The sequence below is a fragment of the Sminthopsis crassicaudata genome, chromosome 1 (genome assembly GCF_048593235.1).
Source record: "Sminthopsis crassicaudata isolate SCR6 chromosome 1, ASM4859323v1, whole genome shotgun sequence".
In the NCBI taxonomy this organism is placed as follows: Eukaryota; Metazoa; Chordata; class Mammalia; order Dasyuromorphia; family Dasyuridae; genus Sminthopsis; species Sminthopsis crassicaudata.
In genome coordinates this window covers 733,673,946-733,696,351 of record NC_133617.1, presented here as the reverse complement: position 1 = coordinate 733,696,351, position 22,406 = coordinate 733,673,946, and the positions used below count along the sequence as shown (strand labels likewise).

The window sequence follows — 22,406 nt, the reverse complement described above, 5'->3', positions numbered from 1 at the left end:
TGCCATTCAGGCATCAGTTCTTAAATTAAGTGCCGTGTGAGTGAAGGAAGCCCAAAGCAGCAGAGGCATCTGGGATGGAAGGCACGTCTTCTCCAATCCAGTGCAGGCTTTGGGGGGTACATACACACAGAAGGCAGAGCTCCTGTCCTCAGACCTGCCATAAGGGAGCTGAGCCAGACACCCAGATAACCATAAGACAAGGGGAGAGTGAGCATGGGTAATAAGAAGAGGTAAAAAATGGACACAGAAGGACCAAGAAGGGAGAAATTACATTCCGATGGGGGAGATCAGAGAGAGCCATTCCATTTATCTCTGTTCAAACTAGACATGTTGTCCTTAAAAATCCCTAAGATGGAGCAGTATGTACATCAAGCCACAAAAAAAAAAAAAAAACAAGCAAAACATTTTAATGGGATCATAGATTTGGAGCTAGAACTTTGGAGATCTATTCTAGATCCTTCGTTTTACAAGTGAGGAAACTGAGACCCTCAAATTTCAATATCAGAAATGGGATTTTGACTCCAGATCTGATCTCTGTTTTTCCCCCCTCAATTGCATTTTATTTTTCCAGTTACATATAAATGTAGTTTTCAACATTCATTTTTTGTAAGATTTTGAGTCTAAATTTATTCTCCCTCCTCTCCTCAAGACAGCAAGCAATCTCATGTAGGTTATACATGGCATCTTTTGTCTTAAGGAGACACAGTACAAAGAGCTCTGTCTGGAACTTGTAACCTCAGACAGCACATCTCATTTTCATCATCTTTAAAATGGGTGGACTAAACTCTAAGTTCCCTCTGTGCTGAAAATCCTGAAATTTCTTTTCTACCTGCATAAATGGTAGCCTGAGCAAATTTGCAAAGGACATAACACCAGGAAAATTAGTATAACTAAGCAAAAAACAGGAACCAAAAGAATCTACATATACTACAACCTTCTTGTGCTTCTGTTATTATTATTATTAACATAATATATATGTTATATTATACATATTATATTATAGATATGTTATACAATTATATGTGTAATACAGTAACAAATTAATATTTATAAAATAATATACAATTATATAATACATACTGTAGTAATGCATAATTATATAATAATATGTAATAAAGTAATAGATTATTATTTATATAATTTATAATTAAATATTGTTAATGATTAGAAGAGAAGGCATTCCAAGCATAAGGAATGCAATGGACAAAGACTCAAAGGCAGGAATGCTCTGTATCCAATTAGAGAATGTTAATAGTCTAATACATTCTTCATTCATGCAGAGCCTTGAATGGCAAGCAAAGAAGTTATGAGTTGTTTGAACTTTTGTTTTGTTGGTGATGGTCAGTCATTTTGTTTGTGTCTGACTCTTTGTGAACTTTATTTGAGGTATTCTTAGCAGAAATACTAGAATAGTTGCCATTTTCTTCTCCAGCTCATTTTACAGATGAGGAAACTGAGGCAGACAGGATTAAGTGACTTGCCCAGGAAGTCATGTAGCAAGTAAATATCTGAAGCTGGTTTTGAAGCTAGGTCCTCCTTACTATTCACTGTGCCACCCAGCTGCCCTTTATGTAGATTAGAAAGGTAAAAAAGGCATTTTATTTATCCAACCTGTGGTTAGTGGTGGATGGCTTCAGAAAAAAAGAGCAAAGCTTATTGTTTCAACTTCTTGGATACTACAAAGTACTGACCTGGAGCTATACTGCTTTGCCTATTAGGCCAGCTGACAGCCGAAATAATCTCCTGATTATTATTCCCCTTTTTGAAGGACATGGTTTTATGCAAACATATCAAAGATATGGCCCAACTTCCTCTCCAGGGGCCTCTAAACCAAATTAAAATTTGATTGGGAACTATTAAACAAGATTAAAAAAAAACAAGATAAAACATGGATAATAATATGTTTTTTAAATGTCAGGATGCAAGCCACAGGCATTCTCTCATCCAGTTTAGTACCCCCTATTTCTACTGGAGTTTGACCCCACTAGTCTAACTAATAGAGAATTGGCCTGCAAGTACAGAAAATCTGGCATACACTCACTCCCTCTTTGTCTCTAACCCAGTCATTTATCCTCTTGGTGTCCCAGGAAAATCTCCAAGACTTTTCATTGTAGAGAAAAGTGTTGATTTGCAATAATGGGGGGACTTCCCAGGTAAGTTAATTATTGGTCTGGTCCTTATCCCTTTCCTTCTGAAGTTCATGTTCCTCCAATTAGGAGGAAGGCATGTCTGAAGTCCAACTTTGCATATGAGGAAAGTGGGCAGTAGCCTTTGGGGTGTGATTCAGACTCTTAAGTAAAGACAATAGACTGCATTTCAGAGCCTAGAACAGCTCATCGCTTTCCACAATCTGGTTCTACCCAACATTTCTGGTCCTATTTCTGAGGATTTCCCTCTGCACATCCTCTGTTCCAACCAACTTCAATTATAGTCCCCCATGTCCAGAGCCAGTCTGATTTTTCCCTTCTCTGACTTGGCCCAAACTCTTGCCTCTGCCAGGAATGACTTTCCCCGCCCTGCACTAACTTAACAGTTTTGTTAATGACACAGACTGGGGAAAGACAGCTAACCTGGATAAGAAGCAGACTACAAAAAGATCTTTTTAGTTTTGAACACTGAGCCAAAGCAAATCAAATGCAGTTGCACTTAGTTTAAAAGATGGACTTCATAGATAGAGGCAGGACAGCTATCTGCACTTTATTTGATAGATTTGGGGAGTTGAGTGAACCACAAGATCAATATAAATAGATTCGTGAGAGACCATGAGATGTAGTAGATGAAGAACTGAATTTGCTGTCCAGTGAATCCCACCTTACATTAGCTTTGTCCCTGCAAGCTCATCATATAACCACTCCATTCTTCAGGTTACTTCTTTGTGAAAAGAAGGGCCTAAAGGAACTGGAAACTGAGTGGATGCCCATCAGTTGGAGAATGGCTGAATAAGTTATGGTCTATGAATATTATGGAATATTGTTTTTCTGCAAGAAATGACCAGCAGGATGATTTCAGAAAGGCCTGGAGTGCTTTACATGAACTGAAGCTGAGTGAAATGAGCAGGACCAGGAGATCATTGTATACAAAATTATATAATGATCAATTCTGATGGACATGGCTCTTTTCAACAATTAGATGAATCAGACCAGTTCCAATGATCTTGTGATGAAAAGAGCCATCTGCACCTAGAGAGGACTATGGGAACTGAGTGTAGATCACAACATAGTATTTTCACTCTTTTTGTTCTTTTCTTACATTTTGTTTTCTTCCTCATATTTTTCCTCTTTGATCTGATTTTTCTTGTGTAAAGATTATTTTATAAATATGTGTATATATATATGTATATATATATTGGATTTAACATATAGTTTAACATGTTTAACATAGATTGGATGACTTGCCATATAGAGAAGAGGGTTGGGGGGGGGAGCAAGAAAAAATTTGGAACACAATGTTTTGTAAGGATCAATGCTGAAAAATTATCCATGCATATGTTTTGAAAATAAAAAAGCTTTAAAGAAGAAGAAGAAGGGCCTAGGTCAGAAGCCACTAGGGTTCCTTCCAACCCTCTGATGTTCTTATCCTATGCCATAGCCACCAACAAAACTGATGGGATCTTAAACTTCACTAAAAGATGCCATTCTCCCAGAGGAGGTTGACAATAAAGAGTCTTTCTTTGTTCTACCTTTATAACATCTCATCTTAATTATTGCATGGAGTTAATGGCCTTCTTATGTTAGGAAAGACAGTGAGTTTCCCAAGAAAGGTACCATGAGGGTAGGTATTGAGATCTTACCATATTAAAAAGAGGATTGTGTGAAAAGACTAGGGTTCTTTTAACTTGGAGAAGAGGGGTGTGTGAGTGTGTGTGAGTGTGTGTGTGTGTGTGTAATCACTGTCTTTGTGTTATTTGAAGGAGCTTCACATGTATGAAAAGATATTAAGCTAATAATTTTTAGACAACAAAGCTAGCATCAATGGGTGGAACCTACCAAAAAACCCAGATTTTTTAGCTCTCAGGAAATACTCCCTAACTCTTCGAGGTCTCCAGGCATGGAATGGGGCCCTCAGGAAATCATGGGTTTCCTCACTGGAAACCTCCAAACAAAGGTCAGCTGACCACTTGCCATGCAGGTTAAACAGGACATCCATTCAGGTCTGAGTTGGTCTAGAAGGCCTCTTAACAATCCTCTCTGGTTTTCAGTATCCATTTCGCATACCACTTAAGTCTTTTCCTCCTAGACTGTGTGTTCTTTGAGAACAGGGCCTGCCTTTTATCTTTCTCTGTATTTCCAGTGCTTAGCATAGCCCTCTTTGAGAAGTATCAGTTCAACTCTAATTATTAGTTAAAATCTTGAACAAATCTTAACGTCCCAAAACTTCAATTTTGTTCTTATATAAACTGGAAAACTGTATTAGATGAGGGACCTGAGGACCATGAACCCCAAGCTTTCAGAGGGTGCATGAATTTGGGTGAGAGATTGTTTTCACTAATCTTTGTTTTCTTAGTAAACACCTTTATTTTCATTAATCTGATCCCAAAAATTGATCCCAAATTTTTAAAGAAAAAAAAAAATAAAAAAAACAACTGTCTCAATTTATTTAAATGATTTGTGTTATTTTTCATCAACTGTGCAAAAGTCACTATTTAAAAAAAAAAAAAAAAGATTGTAAACCTATGAATGATAGCCTATTTATTTTAAAACACTTTTCTAAGAAGGGTTCAGTGGATTTCACGAAGGAGTCCATGGCACATAAAAAGTTAAGAACACTTGGACTGGGTGACTAAGGGCCTAAGGTCCCTGTCAGTTTTAAAGTAGTGATTCTGCAAACTTAGCAGGAACCACGTGAATATTGAATGGACTCTCAAGACATACACATGAGTTGCGTTCACCACACAATGCATCAGGCTCTTCCCAGCTACCTCCCAGCCCACCAAACTGCAACCAACATCTATTCCCCACTCCAAACATAATTTTCTTATGAATTTTGCCTAGGGCAGCCTTTTTTCTGCCCCTATTATTCTCATTCCACACCCTTTATATTCTCCAACTATCTTTAACTGGGATAAATTGATCCCAACTTTTTAGAGAAAAACAAAATTAACTGTATAAATTCAGTTAAATGATTTTTTCATTAATTGTACAAAAGTCACTACAAGAAGATTATTTAACATTTTTTTGTACAAAAAAGTCACTATATAAAAAGATTGGAGACTCCTGAGTTGGGTACCCAGAAACCTGAGTTCCCTGGCATCCAGTGATGTCTCAATTCACTTAAACTTCTACAAATTGAAAGTGTATATAAGTGTGATGCAGTATTATTTTTATATATTAGAAAAAATGATATACAAAAGTCCTTTTTCTCTCCTCAACCCTGTGAGGTAAGCAAAATATGTCTAAGCCTATATTACAGGTGAGGAAGTTAAGACTCAGCCAAGTTAAATAATTTGCTCTTAGGTAACATAGTTGGGGACTGAAAGTCAGGCTATGGACCAGGGTTTTTCAACCCTACACCCAGAGCCCTTATCTGTTGTCAGGTAATTAAGTGCCTTTCTTTTCCATTTCTAGATCTCCTGTACTGAATTGCTTTGTTAAGTGGGAGTCTTTTGTCTCCCACCAGTCTAGGGCAGCTTTCTCTGTGGCTGCAGGAATACCATCCAGCAATAATTTAGTTTGCAGGGCTGCGGCCCAGAAATGTCACTTGCGACTACATGCTTTTCCCCAAGTACCATATTTCATAAAACCCATTTCTCGCATTGTAACTGGAGCATTCAAAATATTAGGTTATTAACCCCCTGAAAAATGCAATAAAATAGATGATTATCATCTAATGTTTTAATTATCACATTTTTAATCCAATTATGCGTGTTTAGTTTCCATCTTTCAAATTTCCTTTAATTAAAAATTACCTCCCAACATTGCTTAGAGAAATAAAAAGTTGGACGGAATTTAACCATTTGCAATTTGGAACAGCAAAGTGGGCTTAGTCACCTTGGAGCTTAATAGTTGACCATGGCTTTGCAGACACTTTAAAAAAATTTTTTTCTAATTGATGACAAAAATTTAATCATGACAAGATAACACGTGGTTTGCATTCCAATAAACCATTTCTTTTTCTAAATAAACCTCCCCTGACTGATTATTCATATTGTACTTCAGAATGTTTAAAAATGAAAGACAGAGCTGGATGAAATGTAGACTGCTTAATACAGTGTGTATTTAATATAAAAGTCATACATTATTCATTTCTGCAATTTGAATAACTTTGAATTTAGCATCCCTGTTCCTCATCTTTCCCTTTGATGAACAATTAATTATTAAAATATAATATTGTCTGCATACGGAACCAAGAATCCTTGAAAGTCGCCAATGAGCTTCATTCTCTTTACAATCCTTTGATATAGTAATATGCAGTACCTGCTTATTATTGCCTAATGGAATGAATGGTGGTGCAAGTGGAGTGTTTCAAATATTTTTCCAAACTCGTTAAGTAGTAAGGATGGAAATATATTGAATTCAAATGGCTAATTGGAACAAAAGTTGGAGGAGAAATGTTCCAGGCCATCTAGATGATTGTGGATCTCCATCACCCCTTTTTTAAGGATGGCATAAAATGGACATTTATTAAGACTTTTTAAATGGAAGACTTCTTTAATGTAGGTCGTTAAGATTTTAGGCTTGAAATGCAATCATTCTTCTTTAGATTTTCTGTGAGTGGGTATTACCCAAGTAAGGAATGGATATATTATGAGTAGCTCCCAACTATCTACAGTTGGTCTTTCATTCCTCATTTGGCGTGATTATGGAGCTTTGGTCACTGGTCTGGGAATCTTTCACTTTTATCAATAGTTAATTTTACAGATGAATGGGCTTCCAGTTCCAAATAACAATTAGGTGTAAAGTTTTCCCCAAACTGCTTAGGTAGAGTTCACCCATAAAGCCTTTGTTCTCATAATTGAGCCTTCAGAGGAGTTCGTTTAAATGATGATTTTCATGGAAGACTTTGGGAAAATAGAGAAATGTCTCTAATAGGCTTAACAGTCAAGGCACCATTAGCTTGGCAGTCCCTGAAATGTTGGGTGACTTCTTTGGCCTGACTGTTTATATGCAGGTCACAGAACATGAGGCACTGAACATAAGGGAGAACAGCACGGAAACCAGAACTGGCTTTTCTTTGTATTTTCAAAACTTACCACGGTCCCTGGATCAAAGAAGGCACTGAAGTAATGCTTGTAGCTGGTGCACTTTGAGTCATGGGGTTCAATCAGGCCCAAGAGTGAAACAATAATTGATAGACTCTAAGCACCCAATAATAGGGACATTGTGGACTCTGTATACCCTAGTTCTGAACCTAGTACCTAGCACGTTATTGGGGTTTAATAAATACTTGTTGATTGTTGAAATCCAGGAAATAATGCAATGAGAGATTAAACATTATACATTATATAAAGATTATATATTAAACAAAGCCACTAAAGCAATGCTTGTAATTGCTGATGTATTTTGAGCCATGAGGTTTGATCAAGCCCAAGGTGAAGCAATAACTGATAGATTCTAATCACCCAATAGTAGGGACATGGGGGGCTCTGTATCCCTAACACTGAACCCAGCCCCTAGCACATTATAGGGGTTTAATAAATACTTGTTGATTGCTAAAATCCATTAAACCATGCAATGAGAGGTAAATCCTAATATATGAAAGACAAAGTAAGGAGGAGGAGGACAAGAAGGAGATGACAATGATAAATGTAGCAGAGTACTTTGACATCAAGGGAAAACAGGATGAGGGGTATATCTTCCTTGTTCTCCAGACTGGCATTGAGCTTATACTGTAGAATCTTTGACCCTACAAAAAATGATTTGTCTTGATAACATTTTTAATCATTATTATCATTATTTTATATTTTATATTTTTATATAAATATAATATATATTATATATATATATAATTATGCATTATTTTGACCACTTGTCCAATAGTGATTAAATATTAAAGAATAATAGCTGGGCAGCTACTTAACACAGATCTGTTTCTCTGTGAACCCAAATGCACAAAAAGGCCTCTGAAGTCTGAAGAAAACCAGACTTTCATGTAGTGAGGAAGCCCTGTATTCGTGTCCTGCAACCATGGTGAGGTCACCTAGCTTCTTGGTACCTCAAAGGTAACAAGTTACAGGCAGGTTTTCCCTTAGGATTGGTGGCAGGGGTTTCCCCATCCCTACATCCCTAAATGTATGAAATCACAATTCCAGGCACCTCCAAAAATAAATACCTGTAGTATATTAAAGTACATATGTTATCTTACTTGAATTAACTCACCTCTCTGGGCCTTAGTTCCCTCATATAAAATGAGAACTACATTATGTGATTTTTAAGTTCCCTTCCATTTCAGTTATGTTGTGATCTTATGAAATGAAATACAGGTTGTCCCAAAAGTCTTAGTGGAGTTTGAAGCTTTGAAAACACCAAGAAAATGGTACTAAAACATTTTTTGGGTATCCTCTATCTTTTTGCGTCAGAAGACAAGTCTGAGTTAATAACAGCTTGTATTTGTATTTATATCAGGCTTAGTATAAACTGGTAGAAACAGTGCTAGAAAATGTTCAGGTTCAAGTCATTCAACAAACATTTATTAAGCAATATTAAGAATAAGTCTCTAGTATCCTAGGCTACTCTATGATATAGATGATGTGATGATTTACAGGGGATTAGAGTTTCCTAATCTGGACCAGTCAACAAAGTTCTATTAAAAAAAACTTCTGAGAAACCAAACCAGTTTCTGCCTTTAAAGAATCACCTTCTGCTGTGGAATATTATTGCTCTGTAAGAAATGACCAGCAGGATGAATTCAGAAAGGCTTGGAGAGACTTGCATGAACTGATGCTGAGTGAAATGAGCAGAGCCAGAAGATCACTATACACTTCAACAACAATACTGTATGAGGATGTATTCTGATGGAAGTGGAAATCTTCAACATAAAGAAGATCCAACTCACTTCCAGTTGATCAATGATGGACAGAGGAAGCTACACCCAGAGAAGGAACACTGGGAAGTGAATGTAAATTGTTAGCACTACTGTCTATCTACCCAGGTTACTTATACTGTCAGAATCCAATACTTAACGTGCAACAAGAAAATTGGATTTACACACATATATTGTATCTAGGTTATACTGTAATACATGTAAAATGTATGGGATTGCCTGTCATCTAGGGGAGGGAGTAGAGGGAGGGAGGGGAAAATCTAGAAAAATGAATACAAGGGATAATGTTATAAAAAAATTACTCATGCATATATGCTATCAAAAAATGTATAATTATAAAATTAATAAAATAAAAAAAAAGAATCACCTTCTCCTTAAAGGTAGCTTAGGTATATCAGCACTAGGAAATATAAGAATTAAAGAGATCAGCAAAGATGTTTTATAGAAGATATTGCTGAGCCCTTAAAATGTGGTATTCTAACAGGGTGGTAGTAAAGAAAAAAATGCATTCCAGTCATGGAAAGCATATTAAACAAATGCTATAATCAATTAGTTAATCAATAAATATCTTTAAGCATTTATTATTTACCATGTATTTTACAAGGTACTAGGGATACATTGAAGAACCAGGCCAGGAGTCAGGAAGACTCATCTACCCAAATTCAAATTCAGTCTCACGCTCTTCCTAGGTGTATCACCCTGAGCAAGTCACTTAATCCTGTTTGCCTCAGTTTCCTCACCTGTAAAATAAGCTGGTGGAGGAAATAGCAATAGGACTTTTGCCAAGAACATCCCATATGGGGTCATAAAGAGTTAGACATAAAGAGTTAGACATGACTGAAAGAACTGAATGACAACAATAAGGTATACAAAACCAAAGTGTGAAGCTGGCTTTACTCTCTACAAGCCAGTTGAAGAATATAAGGGAAAGTAATGTGAAATTAAGCCCCAAAATAGGTGATAGCTTGACTGTGCAAGGCTTTGTATTCCAGGTTTAGGAAGTATATTCATTCCAGAGTCAAGAGGAAGCTAACTGAAGGCTTTTGAATGGTGGAATGATATGGTCCTGTGCTCTAAAGAATATTCATTTACCAGTAGTGCAGAAGATGGATTGATGAATGGAAAGACCAAAAGCAAGGGGACCAGTGAGGGATTTATTTCAGTAGTTAAGGCAATAGGCATTGAGAACCAGAACTAAACTGGTCACTGTGTGAGTAAAAAGAAAAGGATAGATATGAGAAATGCTATAGAGGTAGAATCAACAAGACTGGCAACTGGTTCAGTGAAGGTGTTGAGGGAGAGTCAGAGATGACTCAAAAGTTGCAAACTTGAGTGACTGGAAGGATGGTAATATCTCAATCAATCAGTTGATTGATATTTGATCTATTTAATTTATTATTGTTTATTAATTTAATTATTAACTTTTACCAATTATTAGTTACATTATTGTTTATTATTATTAATTGTTAATATTAATTTATTTAAACAATTACTGTGTTAGCTACTAGGCTAAGTGCTGTACAAAAGTCCTCTTCTCTCTGTAGGACTTTATCAACTCTCAAGGGTTCAAAGATAAACTCTACAAATATCTATGCTCACGTTATAGCAGCTACCTGCTGGACAACTTCTTCTAGATATCCCATCAGTATCCCAAATTCAATATATTAAAACTAGAAGTTATTTGCTCCCCAAAGGAATTTACAAATATTTCTTTAACTTTCGTATTATCTTCAACTCAGATACAAAGAAAGGCAACTCACATTCTCACATGTAAATAACTATTAGAGACACAGAGGGGAAACAGAAGGTAACCTGAGAGGATAATCCTAAAGTGAAGAGGAGGAAATGATTACTGAGAATGGTCTCCTGTGGGAAAAAAGCTTGAAGCCAAAAGATGAAGGAAGGCACAAAAGTGAGGAGGCATCAGTGAGAAGAGATGATTCCGGGGATGGGAGGCAATCAGGACAATGACAAAGAAAGAAGAGATGGGTTGTTATATACTGGAAAAGGCCCGTTGTAGCTAGATCACAGACCATGTAGGACAGGGGTTCTCAAACTATGGCCTGCTGAGGACATTTATGCGGCCCACCGGGTTATGGCAAATGGGGGCAGAGACAGAGTGTGAGCTTTTGTTTTTACTATAGTCCGGCCCTCCAACAGTCTGAGGGACTGTGAACTGGCCTCCTATTTAAAAAGTTTGAGGACTACTGATGTAGGAGGAATAAAATACAAGACTAGTGGAAAGGTAGGAATTGCTCAGGTTGTGAAAAGCTTTATCCCAGGCAGAGTATTTTTAAATTATTCCTGGAGGTTATAAGAAGACACTCAATATTAAATAGTAATGATATCATCAAACCTGTGCTTTAGGAAAATCACCTTAACAGCTGAGCAGAAGGTGACTTGAAGTGGGAAGAAACTGGAGAAATAGAGGCTAATTAGAAAGCTATTATGATAATCCAAGCAAGAAGTGATGGGGCCTCTACTAGGGCAAGGCCCTTGTTAAGCAGAGGGAAAGGGTCATCTGTCTTAGATGCTGTGAAAGTAAAAAGGTTTGGCAATATGTGGAAAAAGTAAAAATGAGGAGTTAAAGATAATACCAAAGTTAAAGAAATATTTGGAAGTAAAATAATAACTTCTGGTTTTAACATGTTGAGTTTGGGGCCCTGATGGGATATCTAGATGAAGTTGTCCAACACTTAGGTCACATAATGCAAGTGTAGATGTTTGTGGAGTTTATATTTGAACCCCTGAGAGTTGATAAGGTCCTATAGAGAGAAGGGGATCTATGATCTGATCTGATTTTGGAAGATAGCTCACGCTTAGTAAGTGATGATGATGAGATGATGTGAGTGATGAATGAGTGATGATTTAACAAAGAAGGCCAAAGTAGTACAGATCCTGGGAAGAATATCCAAGAGAAAGAGTTGGCCAACTGTATAAAAAACTGAAAAAAGGACCAAGAAAATAAACATTGTGGAAAGGTCATTGGATTGAGCAACTAAGAGATCACTCATCACCTTGGAGAGAGCAGCTTGAATCCCGTGCTAGGTTCAGAAGCCAGATCCTAAAGGTTGTGAAGAAAGTGCTTACTGAAGACAAGAAATAAAGGAGATATTTTCTTTTCTTTTTTTGGAGAAGACATTTTCCAAGAAGTCAGTCCTTTGCCTGTGAAAAGCAGAACTATAGAATGACAGCTTGAGATGATGGGAGGGTTATGTGAAAAACATTGCTGCTGGTCTATTTTTTTTTTCATTTTTAAGCCACAGTAAAGAAGCCAGCTGATTGATGAAAATTAGAGAGCAATAAAGAGAGAGGAAACAACCCAGGATAGCAAATTCCCAGCAGCATCAGGTGGGGATGAGCCTGGGAACACAGTGGTGGGATTATGGAGTCATAGCTTCAGAGCTGGAAGAGGATTTTAAAGGACATTTAGTCAAATCCCATCATTGCTGGAAGAGAATAGATTGAATCTGAAGAACAGAAATTGAATCCCTTTACCTTGTCTTTGTGAGTATCATCATTTCACGCCAGGTTTCAGTCCCTCACATATAGGCTAAAAGAATTTGAGTAAAGAATCTTGAGGTTTTCTTATGATGCTGTGTGACTCACTCAATGGTTTAGAATCTTCAGTGCACAATTCCTAACCTCAGGCCTGTGGACTTGATTTTTTAATATTTTGAGAACTTTTTTTGTTATAATTGGTCTCTTTTGTAATCCTCCTATTTTACTTTATACATGATTCTGTGAAGGGGTCTCCAGTCTTCACCAGACGACAACCCAAAAAACCAGACGTAGGAAATCCCTGTTTTAGAGAATGATCATGATGGCTCATAGTAAATGATTCTATAAACACTTATTAAATGCCCGCTATATACAAAACATCATATCAAGACTTAGAAATTCTAACACTTGTGTCCAAAAACCTTCCATTTTCTTGATCAGATAAAATAATTAAATAGCTGAATAATTTGAAAAGGAACAGAATGGTGACAAGAAAGGGAATCAGAAAAGGTTTCCTGTAGGAGTGACACTTAGGTTGAGTCTTGAAAGAAGCTAAAAATGTAAGAGGCTGTAGCAAATATGGAAATAACATAGGATAGACTTCCCCCTCTTCTCTGCTAATCTGACATTTGGCTATAAATTCTGACCAATTTAAATGTGGAACCCCCAGCCCGGGCAGCCAGTCCTAGGAGGACAAGGACAGATGGTCTTTTTTCAGATGAGGCTGAAATGACAAAAGCAATTTCTGGCCTGCTCTCAGAGTTCCAGCTGAAGCCACCAGCCTCACTGGAAGGGCCTGATGGGATGGACCTCACTCTCACTCCTAGTCCTCAAAGATTTAAGGGGGAAGGTTTGCTGAATTTTCTTTTTTTAAAACTATAACTTCAAGCAGGTTTTCTCTCTTGCAAAATCAGAACTTTCTCTTGCCAAGATCATAAACAATCTCTTAATTGTTCAATCCACTGGTTTTCCACAATCCATAATTTCTATGAAATGTTTATTTAACATTATAGGTTTAAGGACGTATTTGGGAAGAAAGGGAAAAAACCCTTGGTTCAACAAAGACTCATTAATTGTGAGTTTGTGGCTATTATTATTAAGCTCTTACTATATGCCAGGTATTGTACCAGGCATTATGATATTCAAAGATAATACTAAAACAGTAACAATACTAATTGATTTACAGTAATGTATATATTATTATAATTGTGATAACAGTAATTGTTCCCATTATTCTGCCTGCAACAGAATTTCACCAGAAGATATTTTCAGTGAGCCTAAATCAAGATGAGCTTTTATGCCAAGACTTTTATTCAGTTATCAACTATTTTAACCATGTGTTGAATAGTCTACATAATAAAAAGTAGCAGGTAGATATTCTCCTCCTCTAAATCTACTTGTACTGATTTGGATAACATTTATACAGTGTTTTATTGTTTACAAAGATCTTATGATGTCATTTGATCTGGTGCTATTTTTTATGCCTTTATATAGATGAAGAAATTGAGGGTCATAGAAATTAAATTATTTTTCTTTGGGTCATAGAACTCATGTCTAAAACAGAGTTTGAATCCAAATCTTTCTATTTCCAAGTCCAGCATGCTATCTGGGTCACACTGCTTCCCAAAATGAAAAACAATCCTAATCTGCAAGTGTTTCCATTCTACTGGGCTGTAGCAACATGTCTCCAGTTAAGTGAATGGAAATGATGCAGACTTAGAAATCCAAAGGCGGATTCAAATAATATCCAGAACATTACTTTCTGTGTGACCTTAAGCAAGTAAACCAATCTCTGGGTCCCATATCCTCCTTTCTAAGGGAGTCGGAGTTTTGGTCTCTAAAGTTCCCAGTTGCAAGTGTAGAAATAGGTGATTTGATATTCACAAATTTTCATGTTTTTAGAAAAATAAAATGCAAAGTAAATAAAAGGAGAAAGCCTTTGGTGCCTGTTAAGCCTTGACTTGAGGCAAAGTATGGTGGCTCACTGACTGGCCACAACATTTCCCTCACCAGTATCATTTAGAAGAAAATATGGTTACTCCAGGGCTGCGAAAGCAAAGTCCACACAGACCCTCTCTCTTCAGCTCTGTTTTCATTATTTTTCCAGCTCAGAAAACACAGAAGCAGCCAAGCAGAAATCTGACCATTCTGACCACGCCAATGTGCGCTCCGTCTGGTAGCCGGGATATTAACTCAAACTACAGCTTACAGTTAAAAGCCTTTAAATTAAAGCTGTTAGTTATTGCCAAGTTTGGGCTTAAATTTAAAGTGACTTTCTTGATTCGAGGGATAGTGGGAAGGACAAAGATGAGGCCACAGAGAAGGTAAAGTTGTAGAAGATTATCTGAATTAGTATAGAAATGAACATCAAACAGGCCAGATAGCAGTAAGTGATGGGGAGGCTTTTTGGGGCTCTTTGTCCTTTTCCCTCCTTCCTGTGATCCCCTCCTTCTTGTCATCTACCTAAGAATATGACCTTTGTTGCTCCCAGACCCTCCCTTGGTCATTCTTCATTTATCCCCTAGGAGAAACTACAGTTGGCATTATATTTACCCCCATTTTATAGGTAAGGGCATCCCCTGGCACCAGGGCAAATTTCTGCTCCAAATGAGTTGTGGCAAGTGAGCAGTTGGAAGAATGACAAGATCCCTCTACTGAGAGGCAAGGATGTGAATGGGGAGCTGGAGGGAGTTATGGACAGAGCCTGGCCTCCTGGGGCATGTCATATGTTGCTGGTGGAGGCTTTTCAAATTGGTGTTGACATTAGGACGCCTGATTTAAACTCAAAGGATCATTGATGTAGAGCTGAAGGAAACTTTAAATCATTGAGAAAACCTCCTTTCTGCAGATGAGGAAACTAAGTAGCAGAGATGTAAATGTCTTGCTCAGTATAGTAAGAAGGTTGTAAGTGTCAGAGAAAGGTGGATACAAAGAACATTACCTTGTGGATACAAAGAACATTATTTACCTTGTAGATACAGAGAACATTATTTATCTTGTAGATACAAAGAATATTATTTACCTTGAAGATACAAATAACATTATTTACCATGTACCAGGTAATAGCAACTAGGTGGCGCCCGTAGTGCACAGAATGTGGGGACTGGAGTCAGGACTCCTGTTTCTGAGTTCAATTCTAACCTTGGGCATTTAGTAGCAAGTCATTTAACTTTCTGCCTCAGTTTCCTCATTTGTAAAATGAGCTGGAGAGGAAAAAAATCATACCATTCTACTATTTTTGCCAAGAAAACACAAAAGAAGTCAGATTTTAACTGAAAGGACTCAGCTGCAACAACTCAGGTAATGATCTGGGCAGGTAGCCACCAATCAGGAGAGTGAGATCTTAGAGCTAGAAGTTCTTCTGGAGTGAAAAGGAAGTTAAAAGGAGGAGGGAGAAATCTAAGTGGAAGTGAGAATGAGGCAGGATTCAAATCCAAGTTTTTTGACTACAGACACAGACTCGATTTCTATTATTTCTTCCCAAGAGGAAGAGGCATGAGGACACCGAAACAAAGGAAAAGTGAAGGGATTTGCTTCTGCTCATAATTAGTTAGGACTTGAATCCAGATTCTTTTCTCCAAATCTGGCTCTCTTTCCCTGCATTCTATTCATCTTTGAGCTCTTTTCACTTCCGTGGTTGGACTAGACAGATACCTACAGATAAAGTGAATAAGATGGGCTTCTGACTGTCATTCAGCATTCTACTATTATTCCTGGAAGGCTCTTGAGTCCTTGAGTCGCAGCCTTTCTCAGGAAACCATTTCTACAAGATGATTGACTTAAAGTGACTTATGAAGTAAGTCATCATTGTGAAGAGGTGGGAAGTCTCTGCTGAGATGATTCTGTCAGGCCTTATTCACAAGTCTTTTCCTTAAAAGAGTGTAATATTGATGTCATGTATTATATAGACTCAGGCTAAATGTATAATGCCAAGTGGCTAATACCAAGGTTGAAGAAAAAGGAAGCAGTGTGGTTTAGTGATTAGAGAAGAGCACATCAGTCCTAAGTTGGACAAATCCTAAGTGGATTACCCTGGGTGACTTAACCTCTCAGGGCCCACAAGCAACTACACATGAGTTTTCCAATTTGTATAAGTAGAGAGAATTTCCATGCAGGATTTCTCTCTGGACTGATGAAATCAGAGGTTTAAGAGAGAGGAGAGAGAGACAGAGACAGAGTTCTCCCTTTGAGAGAGAAAAAACAGAGATAGATGAGAGACACAGAGAGAAGAGAAAAAAGAAAAGAGAAGACAGAGAAAAGAGAGGAAGAGAGACAGAATAACTTCAAGGAAATAAAGCATACATAGAAATTATATTTGTTAATCTAATTTCTAAATTAATACCAGTTTACCAGTGTTTTACCCATTTCAAAGCTCTGTGTGAAAAAAAAAAAAGTTTTGTTTTTTTTTTTTTTTTTTTTTTTTTTTTTCCCGGTTCTAGCAGGTTTTTTTCAGTTCTTTCTTGGGAGAGATCTGGGGATATTTTCAGCCAACAGAAGCTAAATGAGATCATCAATTTAGAAATAATTCATCACCTAATTCTGTTCTCATTTTATAGATGAGAAAACGGCACCATTGAGAGATGTAGTGATTTGTCCACAGTCACTGGATAGTAAGAATCGAAGCTGGGATTTGAACCCTGTTCTCTAACTCCAAAACCGTTTCATGATACCAAAGTGCCACAGTCTATTAAAATTATAAAAAATATGATTGGGAAATTCATACAATTCCACATAAATAATGTTAATTTGGAGTTTTCTCAATCTATTGTCCAAAGAGAGCTGTTTTTATTTGAGATTTCCAGTAGCATTGTTTATGTGCACCATAAGCTGAGTTAGTCATTTTGAGAAAGTGAGAGACAGTTGTTGATCAGCCCATGAACTCCAATGTAAATAAGTTGGTACATCCAAGATTTACAGTGTTAACAGGAAATAATCCCAGAGGGAAATCACCAGCAGCAGAGGGGGAACCAGGAAAAAGACCTGCAGAAGATAGGATTTGAACAGTGAGATGAGGTGAAGGACTGATTAAAAGCTCTCCTTCCATAGAATGAGTATGATTGTGAAAGATAATATCTTTTTTGTTTTTTCTTTAACAGAGAAGGAAACCTTTCTGGATCCTTTTGTCCTTCGGGATCTCCTGCCAGCATCCCTAGGGAGCTATTATCGCTATACCGGCTCCTTGACCACCCCTCCATGTAGTGAAATCGTGGAATGGATTGTTTTCCGAAGACCTGTTCCCATCTCTTACCATCAGGTAGATATGAAATCAGAATTAATAGCCTTTGATTTGACTTGCTTTCTGTTGGTTTCCTATCCAGTACTGCCAAGGTCAACCTGAACTTCTCTGCCTACAATATGCTAAGCAGAAGATGCCCAAGAGATATCATGTAGACGTCCTTCCTCCCCCAACTCAAGAAACTCACAGTCCAAGTGGGGAATAAAAACTTGCATAAGTGAGATAACAATTAAAACTTAATGAAAAGCTAAACCTTCAGGTGATTAGATGTAATGGAAAATCAGTGGAAGGAGATCTCTGTGGGTTGAAGTAGTCTTAAGAGAGCTTCATGGAGACAGTGGGATGGAACTGGGCCAGTTAGAGTGACTAGATCTGAGATAAGCAGAATAAAAAGAGGCAACGTGGTGGAGTGAATAAAGAGCTGGCCTTGGAAGGCTGCCTTAGAAACCAAACAATTCTATGACCCTGGAGCAGTCACTTCAGCTTAGAGATTTTCTTTCCAGACAGTTCTCTAAAACTATAAATTACTAGCATTTGCCAATCTGGCAGATTGATAAAATGTAGTGGCCTAGACCAGGGGTTTTCAAACTACGGCCCATGGGCCAGATGCGGCCCACTGAGGATGTTTATGCGGCCCGCCGGGTTATGGCAAATGGGCTGAGGGGGCGGAGACAGAGTGTGAATTTTTGTTTTTACCATAGTCCGGCCCTCCCACAGTCTGAGGGACAGTGAAGTTGCCCCCTTTTAAAAAAGTTTGAAGACCACTGGCCTAGACAAATAGATAATTAGGTAGGTAGGTAATTAAATGGGTGGGTAGGTAAGTAGGTAGGTAGGTAGGTAGATAGATAGATAAATAAATAGATAGATGGATGGATGGATGAATTGAAAAAGAGAAAGTATTGGTCTAGACTAGAGATGTCCAACACATGACCAGTCTATAAAAGTGGCCCATAAGACTCCTGAGTGGAAATAAACCAGATTAAAATATGATTGGGAAATACTTAACAAAACTACAGTACAACATAAATAATGTTAAATTGGCATTTTCTCAATATATTATGCAAAGAGATCTGTTTTTATTTGAGATTGATAGCCTAGTTTGACATTGCCAATTCTCAAATATTTTATCATTTACTGCCTTCCATTCTTAAAAGCTAATGAAGAATTTCCAAAAACTCTTTGTTTATGTGAAGGCAGGCAGAAAGAAAGAGAGAGAGAGAGAGAGAGAGAGAGGGAGAGAGAGAGAGAGAGACACATATACACCTATATCTATATGAACACACACATATATACTATATGTGTAAAGATACACATATCCTATTAATATATATGTATATATGTTCCATATTAATAATTAAACAATGTTATTATGACAATAGTTTTGACCAGTGGATCTCTTTGAAAGGATCTTGGGATCCCTCTGGGTCCCCTGCCATACTTTGAGAACCATTATTCTAAAGAACTGCAGCAATGAGTTCATAGACATATAGGAAAGTCTATGACATGCATTAGAAGAAAACCAAGAAGTCTCCCCGATTGGAGCAAAGGAGACAGATAGAGAAACAGCAGGAAATAAGGTCAGAAAGGGAGAATGGAGCCAGATTATTGATGGCCTCGACAAACCAAGGAGATTGACGTAATAGACAACCATGAAAATTTCAAATAATTTTTTTTGAATGTCTGTTGACCCAAAAGGAAATTGTGGTGATTGCTATTACATTGTTTCTGGGTGGGAGCTGTCAGACTTAAGGAGATAATAAAATATGGAACCAGTTTCCCTCCTAATAGTGTAGCCAGCATTGTTATATTGTGATAAAATTAAATTACAGTCTAAATATTTATGTCCTCAGTATTTGGAAGAAGGAAAGGGGGAACGGAATTCTTAACTCTTTTTTTAATCTAATAAGATAAAAGTTTTATCAGAAAAACAAGATAGGATGGCTTGAGTTAATTAGGTTACGGAAATGAGTATGGTAGTTAACTTTTCTAGGGAGGGTTAAGGAAAGCACAAGGAGAAAGTGATTTGTAGTATGAAAGGCTAGAAATTGAACATGCCAGATTTTATTTGTACGTCATACAGTGATGAAGACTTCAGTTTTAGGCAACCATTTGCTCATTTAATTCTTACTTCAGCAAATACTTATTGAATACCTACTCTGTTCTGGGTACTCTTTTGGGCACAAGATGCTCACCAGAGAATAAGAAGATTTCCTGCTCTTAAGAAACTTTGAGTCTGAGGGGGGAAGGTGATGAGAATGATAACAATAGTAATACTAGATCATAGGAATAGGGAAGAGGCCGCCCAGGTCAACTTCTCATTTGATGGATGGGGAATTAGAGGCCCCCAGCTTAGCCAATGTCATACAAGTAGAAATGAGTGATGAGAGATTTCCCCTCATGCTTCCCCAGAGCCAGGTTCTGTCCACATAGCCATATCATTTTTTTAATAGCAGGCTGAAAAAATGGGAAGAGTCCTGGACTCAGAGATATGAGGTCAAATATTCTCTGCCACTTACAATGGATAAGTCACATGATCATTAGCATAGAAAATACATCATCACACAACATTATATCATTTTCTTATCTTTCCAAAGCACTTTAAAAATAGGAACTCATTTTAACCACATAGCAATGCTGGTGGGTAGGTGTATCATTATCCCTATTTACAGATGAGGAAACTTCTGAAGTTAAGGGCAGTGAAGTGACTTTCCTAGAGTCACACATTGAGGTAGGATTTGAACTTAAGTCTTCTCACTTCTAAGGCCCACTAAGTCACCTGGATGCCTTAATCTGGGTCTTAGTTTCCTCATTAGTAAAGGATGGGGATTGAACTAGTTGGCCTCCGAGAGTTCCTCCAGGTTTAGAATGGTGACAGACATTTGTGTATTCAAGTTTTGCCAAGAGCTCGAGGTAGGCTATTTTATTTGATCCACCCCAAAAGCCATTTTACAGATAAAGAAACTGAGATTCAGGTTGGTTCCATGATCATACAGCAAGTCAATGTCAGAATCAAGATTTAAGACTTTCTGACTCCAACTTCAACTGAGCTAAATCCCTATAATTTTGTGTACATGTAATCAAAGATTTATCTGTTAGTAACCTTTGGGTATTTTTGTTTACCCAGGCCTCTTTTGAAAGTGCTTTGTTTGATCCTATTTCCTTTCTTCTCCCTCTCCCTATGCCCCCATACACACACACACACACACACACACACACACACACACACACACACAACACTACCAATATTGAAGAATGAGACCGTCTTTAATATCTGACTTCTCCATAGGTATTGTTATATCAAAGGAGATATGAAGCAAAATCAATTAATCATATTATCTCTCCAGCTTCTCTAATATAAGGTATCATCAATCTTAACAGCATAGTTTTTCCTTTTTATCGGTTACAGCCTCCCAGAGCCCATATACCTTTTCTGGAGGACACCAAGGGGCTGAGGGGAAGGGGAAGATGAAATACAAATCTCATTCTCTGAGAGTCCCAGCCAGGGTTTTGCTCACAGTATGGAGCTCACAGACATGTGTGCCGTCAGAAAAGAAAGCATTCGATCCCCATGTCTTATCAGCCCCAAACTTACCCATCCCTCTGACCCTTCTGCCAACCTGCTTCTGGACGGCAGCCCAGCCGGTGCATTCCAGAAGAGATCCTGGCTGCTTCACAAGGGCCAAGTGGCCAAGAATTCCAACTCTGATTTCCAGTCAGCTAAAAAATGCACAAACATTTATTTTCCTTTTTTCCTTTTCATTGAAGGGGAATGGAGGAAAAGGTAGGGGGGGGGAAGAAATTCATGTTAATTTAAAAAATATTTTAAACATGCAAAAGGAAAGAAAACATAATACAGAAAATCATTAAGCCGGATAAGAAAAAAAATAGGGGAGAAAAGTACCCAAAAGCTAATTTGTAACTCTAAGACACTTTAAGGCATAACAAATCTGTGTTCCCTATATAGAAAAGGGGGGAGAGAAAGTTAGATAGGGGAGAGGAGGGAAAGAGAGAAAAAGGGAGGGAAGGGAAGGAGAGGGGGTGAGAGGGAGAGGGAGAGAGATAGAAATAGCAGAGAGGAAAGGAAGAAAGAAAAAAAGAGGGAAGAGAGATGGAGAGAGAGATGGAAAAGAGAAAGGAGGAAAAAAGAAAAGGAGAGGGAAAGGAGGGAGAAAGAGAGGCAGAGACAGAGGGGGAATGGAAAATTAGAGATAGAGGGAGAAAGAAGCATAGAGATAAAAAGAAAGAGGAAAGTAGGGAGAAAGGGACAGAAAGTACAAATATAATAAGGATATATATTATGGCTTAAAAGTCACAAACTTTGGGATCTTTTTGCATCAAACCCTGTGATTTCACCAATGTTGAGAAATTCTTGTTTCATATCACCACTGCACTCTGATTATTCATTTGTAATTTATGATTTTTGAGGAGGGGTTTTTGACCTATGAACTTAATTTTTAAAAAAATTTAAACATTTAACATTTAGCAAAACATTTTTTAACCTTTAAATGTTTTAACATTAAACCATTTAAACATTTTTTACATTTTTAACATTTAACATTTTTTAACATTTTAAACTCTTTTAACATTTTATTTTTTTAACATTTTGATAACTATTTCAATATAATTGGTTTGCTTTTAATACCATATGTTTTATTTTATGCATTAAAAAATTTCCTAAGAACATGCACAG

At 37.4% G+C, this 22,406-nt stretch overlaps 1 protein-coding gene across 2 annotated transcripts in view; it reads left to right on the top strand.

Moving 5' to 3' along the window:
* Positions 1-22,406, top strand: part of PTPRG (protein tyrosine phosphatase receptor type G) — an 807,880-nt gene that overhangs the window by 610,431 nt on the left and 175,043 nt on the right. For both annotated transcript variants that reach the window (XM_074284229.1, XM_074284228.1), the window contains exon 7: positions 17,577-17,734. In XM_074284229.1, the coding sequence (XP_074140330.1) occupies positions 17,577-17,734 (158 nt within the window). The remainder of the gene's footprint in view (positions 1-17,576; positions 17,735-22,406) is intronic.